The 12325-nt window shown below is 32.8% G+C and overlaps 1 protein-coding gene across 1 annotated transcript; it reads left to right on the top strand.

Moving 5' to 3' along the window:
• Positions 1 to 490: 490 nt before the first annotated feature.
• LOC18036154 (protein BIG GRAIN 1-like B) lies at positions 491 to 2111 on the top strand. Its single transcript, XM_006426565.2, has one exon. It carries the CDS (start codon positions 760 to 762, stop codon positions 2038 to 2040), a length of 1281 nt encoding a protein of 426 aa, XP_006426628.1. The 5' UTR covers positions 491 to 759; the 3' UTR covers positions 2041 to 2111.
• The last annotated feature ends 10214 nt before the right edge of the window (positions 2112 to 12325 follow it).

Below are 12325 nucleotides of genomic sequence, written 5' to 3' on the forward strand. Positions count from 1 at the left end.
AAGAGTATTTAATTGATTATGTTTTTAAGGGTATTGTTATATCTATGATTGCATTTTTTTTTCTTTTTTAAGGAATACAATTATTTTTAGATGGTGAATTAAATCCAGAAAATATCATGAGAAAATATGTAAGGAACATGAAGGAAATCAAGTGGACCCAAATGATGAAGATTGGCTTTGTTTTTACTTGTTCGTATCAACATCTCCTATGCACAACAGCACAAGCACAATCATACACATTAATAATTTACTACCCCTTTAACTTTTCAAGTAAAAGCAGCTCGGCAAGTATATCTCACGTCACTTCATCAAGTAACTGTGTAGACCTAAAATTAATTAAGTAATTAGCTAATTAATCACTCAGTTAATTAATAATTGACCATCCACATCATCATTGCCAATCTGGCACTCTTGCTTCTAGCTGGCAAGCTTGTATGGCCTTATAAGGCTTTTGTGCAAGAGACTTACACAGAAACTCTCTCTCTATATCTCTCTCTCTCTCTCTGTGCTAGCAACTAGCAAGCGTGAGTTTTGGCTTTCATTACTCTCTCTCTCCCCCTTTCTCTTTTACTAAGCCATCAAGAACCCATCAATGGCCATGTCTGTGTTGTTTCTTTCTCATTTGCAAGTCCCTCTTGTGTGTTTTTGTTAATCATATTGTTTTATTTCATCATTTCATTTAAAAAAAAAAAAAAAAGCTACTGTTTGTTATATACTCTGTGCAATATCTTGGTTCTCTCTAATATTATAAAGCCCTATATGGATTCATTGAGAGCTCAAGATCATCCCCATCAAAGAAGAAGCAGAAGAGACAACCCTTCTTTCTCTTCAACTCTTCTTGATGCTATCTACCGTTCGATCGACGAATCAAACGGTAATAAAGCTGGTGGTGGGGTAGACAGAGAGCTGATTTATTATAAAGAAACCATGAGGAAGAAGCAGCATGGCAATGGCTTGACGACGAGAGGGCGTAGTGATGAAGAGATGGATATTGATAGTAGTACTCGATCAAGAGCTTGCATAATTGAGAGGTGGATGGAGAAGAAGGTTAGTTTTGAAAAGAAAGACGTTGTTCGAAGAAAATCCATGCCCGCCGACAATTCTTCTTCGTTATCTCCTGCTGCTGTGCTGTTGAACTCGAGCTCGAGTTCTTCTGAATCAAGCTGCGGAGGAGGGTTTTCATCATCGGAATCTGATTCCATGTACGGCTCAAGGTCTAGATCCAGTTCGTGTTATTCGATGCAAAAGCCTAAGCCTATTCGCACTAGCATCTCATCGTCATCCGCTGAAAGAAACTATAATGTTTCGACACAAAAGAAGCAGCAGCCTAAGAGTGATCATCAGGGTGGTTTTGTGAAGACAAAATCTAAGGCCCTGAAGATTTACAGTGATCTCAAGAAAGTTAAGCAGCCTATTTCCCCCGGCGGCCGCCTTGCAAGCTTTCTTAACTCTCTATTCACTGCTGGTAATGCAAAGAAAGCAAAGATTTTGAAGCCGGAGCAGCCCGAGTCTGCTTGTTCTTCGGCCTCTTCTTTTTCAAGGTCATGTTTAAGCAAAACTCCTTCTTCAAGAGGGAAGTTAAGTAACAACGGGGCGAAAAGGTCAGTTAGGTTTTATCCTGTCAGTGTCATTGTTGATGAAGATAGCAGGCCTTGTGGGCATAAAAATCTTTATGAAAATGAACAAACAGTGGCTTCTAATATCGTCATAAGATCATCACCATCATCAACACATCACATCAATGAAGAGCTTCAGTATCATGTGATGAGTGAAAGCCAGAGAGTTGAAGAAGCTGCAAGGGAATTGTTGAAGAATTATCAGAAAAAGAAGGAGTTTAAGCAAATGAGAGGCATTTGCACTAATGATAGTGAAGTGTTTGATGATGATGATGATGATGCAGAAAGTTATGCAAGTTCTGATCTCTTTGAATTGGATAATCTTTCAGCTATTGGTATCGAAAGGTATCGAGAAGAATTGCCAGTTTATGAAACTACTCATCTGGGTACCAATAGAGCCATTGCTAGCGGTTTGATCTTGTAATTCCAAAAAAACAAAAAAACAAAAAAAAAAATTGTAAAAGTTTCTCATTAGCTTTATAAAGAATGGTTTGGGGGTTTACATCAAAGAATAATATGTCTCTTTCTTATTTTTTTCTTTAATCTCTTTTGATTTATGCATATCTTTGTTGCTTTTATGTTATATATGTTTGTACAAAAAGGAAATATATCAAACCTGGTATATATATAGTTTGGTCATATTGTATAAGAAAAAAATTATATAATTGGAGATTCTTGAAATCTTATACACTCATGATCAAATGGGAAAATTAGTAAAGATGGGTGAAGATCAAGATTAAGATGAGAGGTTAAAAGCAAGGGCAGATTTTCTACCCCATCAATATCAATGAGAATGAGAAAGAGAAAAAAGTGAATAATGCTTTTTGCTTTCTCTTCACATTTTATGTGGGGTCCTTCATTGCTTCAACATAACACTAACTCATCACCATTTATATGAGTGATTTATAGTCAACAAAGTGACAATTATTTTCTTTTAATCTTGAAGTTTCCTTTCTAAATTCAATTTTAAAGTTTCCGGCTGCCGGAGAATGATTTTCCGGTGGCAGGATACCTGAGGTAGTGTTACTAGCTGTAGAAAGAGAGGGATTAATTGTTGAGGTTATAATGGATAGAAAAGAGAAGAAGAAAATGAATACATGGTCTCAAAAGCTGTGGACAGAAGGATCTAATCTTTGATATTCTGTAAACCTTGTTGTCAAATTTGGTTGGCTTATAACTATAAGCCATGAGTGTGGTTCATAAAGTAAACAAAAGTCTTCTCCAAATTTGATTAAATATTGTCCAAATTTACTCATTTTCAAACCAGCATATCGATGTGTAGCCAATTTGTGTGTTATGCAGATCCAGCTTGACCCTTTTCATCTTCTAATTATTTGGCTCATGCAAATAAAATAAGCAAGGAACATGCGGTGCATTAGTTTGTAAATTGTAAATGAATATTTCCAATTCATGATTTGAAATGTCAAAATCCAACTAGTACGGCTTTTTTAAAAATTCATTCCAAAAGTAATAAAAAATCTTCATATCAGGAAAAGCAAAGTAGGTTGAAAAAAAAAAAGGAAAGAAAAATTTATAGATAGTTAGAAATTTCTATCAGCGAAACCCCCAGGTAAAAAAAAAAAGCCAGTCATATTAAGTCTCTCTTCTTGATCTCTCAAGATTGAATTGAAAAAATGGCTTATATTCTATTGCATGCTTTAGTTCCTTGTTTATGCACCAACCGATATTATGGGTTTAAAGAATCTCTTGATCTTGATTATTATTCTTTCTTATTTAGATTAATAAGGCAAGACGTCAATTGAGACTTTGGAGGACCACTGAATCATAACAGTGTGATATAGTAATTAAGTTATCATATCACAATTAATCTTGTTTAATAGTGCTGCACTATTTTAACCCAAAATTTGGACTTAGCTTGTACAATAGGAAAATAAAAGGCTATCTCCTATGGTCAAAAGTTTTATAGCCTGTGAATTGCCTATAGAGTTATATATATATAGGAAAATAATATATATATATACACAATTATGGGGACCAAAGGCTCGATGTGTTCATATTTACTTTGATAATAAACGTCAAGAAGTGACAATCTGAAAGCAATTTGCCATGCAATCGTAGCATCGTTGGCATGGAAAAGCTTATATTTCTGTAATAGCAATAACATTACTTAGCGCAATTAAACAAATTCATTAAGGTATAAGATCAGCTTCGATAGGTACCAAATCCTTAATTTTCAACATAGAAAAAGCTATTTTCATATATATGGTGGGTGAAGTGGGGAAGTTGACAACAATGATGATAGTTAATGGGTACAGTGTGTGAGAGACCACCAACCCATCTAAGAGTTGACATTACTTCTCTTCAACCTCGACCCTAATCATGGCTATAACCGTTGATCTAATATAAGATATGTAATATTCCCTTGATTATAATTTTAATTGAATTCAATAAATTTCTTTCATATCGTTAATGCTAGCCCCCAAAAAGAGGAAGAAAATAAAATAATTTTAATTAGTTGGATCAATAGATATAGGTAACGAGCGTGGAAGTTAACATGCACAATTGGAAATACTATGCTAATTATTCTATTTATTATTATTATTAACTCACACATTCATTCAAACTCGAATCCAAAACCTAAGTCCTAGCTAGGATGGTTGTTCCTTATCACTGGAGCTAGACCTTCCCTGTAAATTTTATATATATAAATGGTTGCTTGTGAGTATTGTGAAAAATGATTCTTATATATAATAATTTTTTAACAATAGAATCTTTTAACAATAATTTTTTCTATTAATTGTTAGATACTAATTTTGTATCTAAAGTTCTAAACTTTGTGTTGCAATTAAGTTCTCATGCACCCATTTTTCAGTCGGTTGTTAATGAAACAAAATCTCTATCGTCTAGCTACTTGTAGCTATTATCTTTTTTACAATCCATTTCAATGGCATGTAATGCAAGTCTTAGTTAAGAATATTGATCATGTCACATACCAACCGTGCACAAGCCAGTGGCACATTGCAAATATTACTCAACATGCTCATTTATGTGTGACGAACTCTTGCATTTCAACGGTCGACAAATTGGGATTAGGGTTCGAGTGTAAACCACAAATGGTTCGATCATTGGCTCGACCATCTTTATTATTGTCCATATGGAAGGGTGCATGTCGGGTCGCGTAAATGCAACAAAATTTTTATGAAGCAAAATTTTTTTGTCTCAAAGGGATGTGATATTTAATTTGAGCCTCAGATTTTGATGTATCAACCTGTGATTGTTTGTTAACTGATCTTCTCTTTGATTGGTAGCTAACTATATATTCTCGTTTCTTCAATAATTTTGGCAGCTAATCTAACTAGAAATTAATGATTGATAGGTAGCAGCTGAGCAATTTTGTGAAATTATAAGTTGGCAAGTTTGTTTGTTTCTTTCTGCATGAAATTTCATATGCTTTTGGGTTTCAACTTTAAAGCATCTATTTTGTCTACAATAATGCTATATTCACTATCAAGATTATATCCTTATTGGAGTTTTTCAGGCTACTGATTGATAGCTATTAGAATATATAAATAATAATCCTAATAATCTAGATATGCATATAATCAGTGGTGGAACCAATATTTTATTTTGATGAGATCGCAATAGAAAAAACTGTTAAACTTAACTAGGCTATGCTATAAAATTTATAAACTTAAAGACCAAACAATGGAGCTGTGATGGATAAACCATAAAATATAGTAGGTCATAACAAATTTCTGTGAAAAATGAGGGTGAAAGTTCACATAAAAGTGCAATATTAATTTTCAATCCAAATTTTTTCCTATTTTTTTTTTAAAATTTATATTGGTCTGCTCTTGCATATTATGTATATATAAATCTTGAAAAACTCATAAGAGATTAAATTAGGAGATAATTCTTGTTTTTAGAATATAACATCTGATGTTAGATAGATGTATTTTAACTACCTTGAAGCAAATTATAGTAATTTTGCATAACAAATCTTCCCACTAAAAAAAAAAAAAGGGTAATCATCACATTGTTCATTACTGATTCTATTAAAAGATTATATTAGTATATTTTTCATGTTCTTTTCTCAATAAGAAAATGTAAATTATCTCCGCTAATCACATTATTAACTTTCTTCTGTTAAAGTTTTGATTGAAACAATACTCTTTTTTTTTTTTCTAATAATTTAAGAGAATGAAGTTTGAAAACAAAAAAGTTTAAAACCTTGATACATTCAAAATCACACAGATTCAAAATATTAAAAAAAAAAGAAAAAAAGAAATGAAATGAAATTAGAAGTTGTGGACCTGTACCTGGACCCAAAAAGGCGAAAACTGCTCCGGCAGGGAAGTATGCCACGAGAAGTGGTACCCATACGTACAACGCTTACCGCCACTAGAAATCAGCTTTAGGGCCGCACGTGATGCGCTGGCCCGCTCGTCCCATCCCTGTCTGTCGTGAATGCGCACGTGTGGATCGTCCTCTGCTGCTGATTCCCGTCCGATCCGCTGATCATCGATTCATATCACACTCCCGTGCGTACACATACGAAAAGCAAAAATGAAAAGAATCATTCAATGAGACCATTATCATTATTACCAAGAGCGGGCCCCACTTAATTTTATAAGCCTTGCCCCCCTACCGCCTAGCATAAATTACCACCACTCATCTCCCGACACCTGTCCTCCCATCCACGTGTGGGTATCGCACTTTTGGTTTTTATGAAATGACCATTTTGTCCATATAATTTTGATAGGAATTTTCTTTTGAGATAGATATAAGTGGAGAGAGAAGGGACGAGGTAGCTTTATTAAAAGGGCAAAAAGAAATAACAACGAAAAGAAAAGAAAAGAAAAGCAAAGGAGGGTTATGTGTTTAGTGAAGGAGGAGAATTAAAAAGAAAAAGATGATGGATCGAGGGAGAATTTTGGTGATCCCAAGAAGATTGAATTGTGTGAATATGAAGCTGTTGAACTGTTGCAGCTTTTCTTTTTCCTCCGAGAAAAAAAAGAAAAAAGAAAAAGAGAGAAACATAGAGACATATTTAGAAAGAAAAATTATTATATGCACGATGACATTTTTTGATCTTAAAGTAAATTTACAATAAAAAAAACGACATGTATGAAGCCATTGATCTTATTATTTATCTTATATATAGTTAATTAAGTTTTGTTATAGACCGAATTTGAGGCGAGACAAAAATTCTAAGATATAAGAGTGATTATGAAAATCTATTAACTTAACTTATGTTAAAAAAAAAAAAACATCTAAATTCTTCAGAGACGTGAGATTATTTTTATTTAGTCACTGCTACGTATACATTTAAAAATTTATGAATGCGATCAATTTGTTTTGTTCCAAATTTCTAGCTTGGCTATAGCCATCTGCTCAAAGAAGCTACAAATTAAATGTTGAGAATATTTTTGCAAGGCAGTGGGTTTCTCTTCTTTTAATTAGATAACGCAGCTATCCATTGTTGTGATGTGTGATAGCAATTCATAGAAAGGTGTTGTTTGTGGTAGAAATTTCCTGAGCGTGCACCATGCATGCAACAAAGAGCCCATACAAAGCAAAGCAGTTATCAACTGAGAAACCCTTTGGAAAAAAGCACTTCCAAATGCATGAAATAAGTACTCCATTCTCCATATTACCTTAAAACTTGTCTGACCATTTCAGGTTTGTTTACGCTTTTCATGAAAATTCCCACCCATATTGGGAATCCTGAACGACACTTGCATGTTGTTTTTCTTTATTTAATTTCTTCTCCCATTCTTATCAAACTAAAGTTGTCATGTGGATCTGTATACCAAGGGGCGTGCTTTGGATTCTGTCAAATTGAACAGCGCGCATGCGTTTTAAACAAGCAACAGCATTTTGTTTTCTTAATTTGAGATCCAAGAAATGCTCTGACTCCAGCTTCTTCGTACTTGAAACTTAAAAAGCAACTCAATTTGTGAAGCGTTTCTATAGAAAAATGCTTCAAAGAAGGAACGTCGATACACTCGAAAACCATTATATATATATATATATATATTTGTGTCGCATGTATATGTACATGCATGAGTGAAATGCTAGGTCTAGCTAGATCGAAACAATGATCGAAAGATAATGATTGCTTGGATTAATTAATGTTATAATTTATAAAATATGTTTTCTACACCTTTCCACTGTATGCTGCTATTAGCTAGTTAATCGAATTTTCAGTAATAATTAAACGCATTAATTTAAGTAGGTAGGCCTCTCACCATCTAACCGCACTTTCAAGTTTCTACGTCCACTTTATCTTTTGAATAAACAAACGAAAATATCATGCTGCAAAAAATTTTGAAAGTAGCATGTTCAATTGGCAAATTTTTGTGAATCATATATATCACAAATATATATGTCCCTTCTTTCTTTCTTCTTTTCATTTTTAAATTGGCATTGTAACGACGCAGTTTAGATATTTAGATAAAAGACAGGTTATTAGATCTACTTGTTAATAATATTTGGCAAAATAAAATTTAACCACCAGAATGCACACATGAGGTTTCAGATCATAATAATAATAAAAGTGGAATTGCTGATTGACATGAATCATACATATCATAGGATTCAAATACCAACTTTAGGTTTGATAATTGATGGTATACAAATAATTTGACGTATGAACTAAACTATAGTGACCATTCAAGATGTTGAATTAATACGAATGGTCGCATGATTATCACCACATATTTCTTTTGCGTGTGCTGCGGCGACGAACGATCATCACAAGTGGGAAATCATTTAAATTATTCATTGAAAGTGAAATTGTTTTGTGATGGCTAGTTGCTATTGACCCACCACGCTGCTGGCTTTAGGCTTCGGCCTTGAGCCCACCTTGTAGTTAAAGTGGAGTTGCTATGGCGCTGTTGTACCTGCCTCACCTCATAGGTTAGCTTCCTTTCCTTTTCTCATTTTACTTGATCAATTATCATTTTCCGTTCTTACGCTGAAGTGTTTTTTTTTTTTTTTGGCCCTTTCATGGATATGTAAATCAAATGACTCCTATACTAATTATGGGGTCTGATTATTATAATTTAGCTATGGCTGATTATTTATAATTTAGTTATGGCTATGTTGGAGCTGATTTATGGTGGAGTACGAATTTCAGTTACACACGTATAGTGATAGATAGAAAAAAATTAATTATAACTTTGATCGTGTGGTTATTAATGAGTGTTCTACCTTAAAGTAATTCCAAAATAGCCGAACCTTTATAATTTTGGTTAATTATCTTATGTAGTACAATCGATTTATGGTAATATGACACTTATTATATTTTTATTTAATTTAGATATCAACTATTTTGATGGACTGATATTTTTTTCTTTTTATATGCAACATATGTATGCACGACAAGACTAGGTTAACTTGTAATAAATGATAACTAATAACGACCAACATATAAAAAATAATTCAGAAACGAAAAAAAATGATGACATTTCAAGTTAAAACAAGGAGAAACAAGAAAATCATGTTAAGGTTTCAACGTCTATGAAGACACTTGATGTACCCCCCCCCCCCCCCCCCCCCCCCTCCAAAAAAACGTATATTAATACAAAAACATCACCTCAAACAAAAGTCTTATCTAGTCAGAAATTTCAGCCTGTCCCATGAAAACAGCCCAATATAAAGCCAAAATTACAGCGAATTTATAGCAATAAGTTAGGTATCGATGATACTTGAAAGTGCCAAATATACATATGAATATGTTTTGTCGATTGTTGTATAGATTATAGAGAAAATGAAAGCATCGAATATGTATGATCTTGAAAGTCAATTGTTATCACGCCCTCTAATAGCGACTTCACTTGATCACTGCATCCCACCAGATGACATAAATGTGGACAGATTCGACGGTGACAGTTGCGATAGTATGATCAATGCAAAATGTCTGATATCTAACCTGCCACGGGCCACATGCAGTTGGTTTTCAACTTTCAATAATTATCCCCTATATATCAAGACCCTCTTTTAATTTAAATTTATCCGAGATTTAAAAGATTGTTTGGTACATATGAATGGTTGCTCGTATATGGTTAAGAATTATTCTTTTACTGTTTTCTGTTCTATTAACAGTAAATAAAAAATAAAGCATCAATTTTTCCTTTTTCCTTTTTTTGGAATATTACAATTCTACTAATAATACTATTAGGTTTCTAGTAGGACCGACCTTGTTAACGCAATAACGATGATAGCAATTCAACAGTTGGCTCTAAATAACCGGAGGAAATTAGTTCAAGTAAAGAAGAAATCTACCCACAATAAATATATCATCCGCAGAAACTGGATTCCTCCCTTTCAAAGTTGGAGAAGAGAGGCGAGAATCACCCAATTGAGTTGTTTTGGGACGTGATCGGTTGAAAATGATGATAGAAATTAGGCAGATGTCTTTGTTGCGTAACTTGTGTTGGGTAGCCATGCATAATGCAGACTTGCTAACAGTACTTTGATGTTCCAAGTGCGCCAAACGATTACTAATCCTGATTTTACTTTCAAGGTCAAGGGTGTTCTTTTTAAGACTTGGGCTCTTCCTTTTTCTTTTTTTTTAACAAAAGAAAATGCTATGAAGTACTTGCTCAAATTAAAAATTTTTCTACGTAATTGACATCAATTTATGCCTAATTGCTCCACGTATAGTTTTTCTGATTGATCACATTTTCTTACCGAACCAGGGCCAATCTGAATTGATCTTGTAATTCCATTTACTTCTTGCTGAAGGAACTTATAAATGTTCACTTAATGTCATAATAACATATATGGGGTCATGCAGAAACCTTATTTACAAGAGAGACATAACTTGAAGTTGAAGGTCATATTGTTTTCCTTTTGGTTTTTCCTGCTGAGAATCTTAAGATTATTGGGCGTCAAATTTTAAGTCCACGTATAAAGGGGCCAATTCAATTGGGTCATTTATGAGGCTTAATAAAAAGATACTGGACCTTATTTCATGTATATTTGGGCTTCAAAAAGCACCTCAAATGGGATAATTTGACAAGACTTTCCATTCATATGTCGAGTTACGTTACAATGCGACTAAGCTATTGCTAGTGTTGGATAAAAAGTTTTATCTAGACTTTGCTAGCTTTAATCCTATAATTCCCATATATAGAAGTGCAAATACTTTTATTGGTTGCATTTTCATATTCATTTTTGCTAACAGTTTCGACATTGGGTTGGTACCAATCTCTCATGCAAAAACGCCAGTTATAGGATTTGATCAATCAGATAGTGGCCAAAAAGGAATTGAAGGAACAAGAAAAAAGTGGTCAAATTTATTTGCAATTTGATATATGCATACCGAAGCCAATAGAAAAATTGTTGTCAGCTGATTAATTGGATCTTTGTGAGCAAGCTGTTAATAATTTTCACAGAATTATTAAGGCTAAGCTTGATGAATGTATATATATAAGCGGTACTTATAATTCTACACATCATAAACTCTCAACTGATTCCTGAGATGAAAATTGATCGTATGATTGACAAGACTACTGATGGTGATGATCAAGTTCAAGATGATGAAGAATTGAACGCTATTTGATGGATAAGTACTCAAATATACTTGTTGATTGATCTAGCTGGAGTTTTCTTTTAACTTCTATTTTATTTGCATGAATCTTGGAGTGTTCCCATTGTTAAACTGCTAAGTTTATTATTATTATTATTATTTTTTGGTTGCAGCGTGCCAAGTGTTATTCTATTTGTTGATTTATTTTCTTTTTAACTGCCACTGAGAATGTCAGTAAAATTTTTTAAAAAAAATACAGATTTTAATATATTAGAGACTATATTCTTTTATCTGTTAGTGTCATCTTCAATTTGTTAAAATGAATATATTAAGTTAGGGATAAGATAAAAGATAAAATAAATGCAGACTCTAATGCACGGTATTTTGTTATGTTTTATATTGAAATCTTAATTTTTTTTGTCTTTTAGCTAATCGATCTTTGATTGGAAAACTATTATATTCACTCTCAAGTGTGGATACTCCATTTTTTTTAATGCAGACACGCTGTTAAATTGTGCAGCTTAATGGAGTTATTTTTTAATATACTATAAAGTCATATAATTTAATAGTATTAAAACTTGATTCTATAAAACTGCATGAGTTAAAAGTGTGTCTACACGAAAAAAAAAAAAAGGGTACTCGCATTAGAAAAGGGTTATATGTGTGTGAGTGTTGTTTGATCATGACATTATCCTTATAAGGACTATCTTTATACAATCTAAAATTTTGAAAGATTTTACATCTTAAATTTGTTAATTATTCGGCTAATTTTTCAAGTTCTGCCTCTTTTTTATTGAGATTTTGTATGCTTGTAATTCTTTTTGAGATATAATCCAAATCTTCAGAAGGACTATCTTCTAATATTGCTTCAATTAATAGGTTCTGATTATCTTTAATCATTTATTTGAATAAACTAATCTAAACTTTCAAACATTTATATTTCAAGTACATTAATACACATGCAAAATATTAAACATAAATAATAATAAATTGAAAATAGAAAATAGAAATAGAATTGAAATGCTTGATATTGATTAATTGATTGTAAGTAAAACTTACAAGTTCTGCTCTCCAAAATCTTTATACACTTGATACAAACTAGATTGAACACAATAGATAAAATTTTGAGAAACAGTTTTTTGATGCTAGGGGTGATTCCGAAGCCTGCCTCATGTTGCTTTCTCCCTTCTTTTTATAGCCTTTGAACAAT

Source organism: Citrus clementina, unplaced genomic scaffold (genome assembly GCF_000493195.1).
Source record: "Citrus clementina cultivar Clemenules unplaced genomic scaffold, Citrus_clementina_v1.0 scaffold_7, whole genome shotgun sequence".
Taxonomy (NCBI): Eukaryota; Viridiplantae; Streptophyta; class Magnoliopsida; order Sapindales; family Rutaceae; genus Citrus; species Citrus x clementina.

What these genes read in the sequence shown, in the direction of transcription:
- LOC18036154 (XM_006426565.2), top strand. Translation starts at nt 760, where the DNA reads ATGGATTCATTGAGAGCTCAAGATCATCCCCATCAAAGAAGAAGCAGA.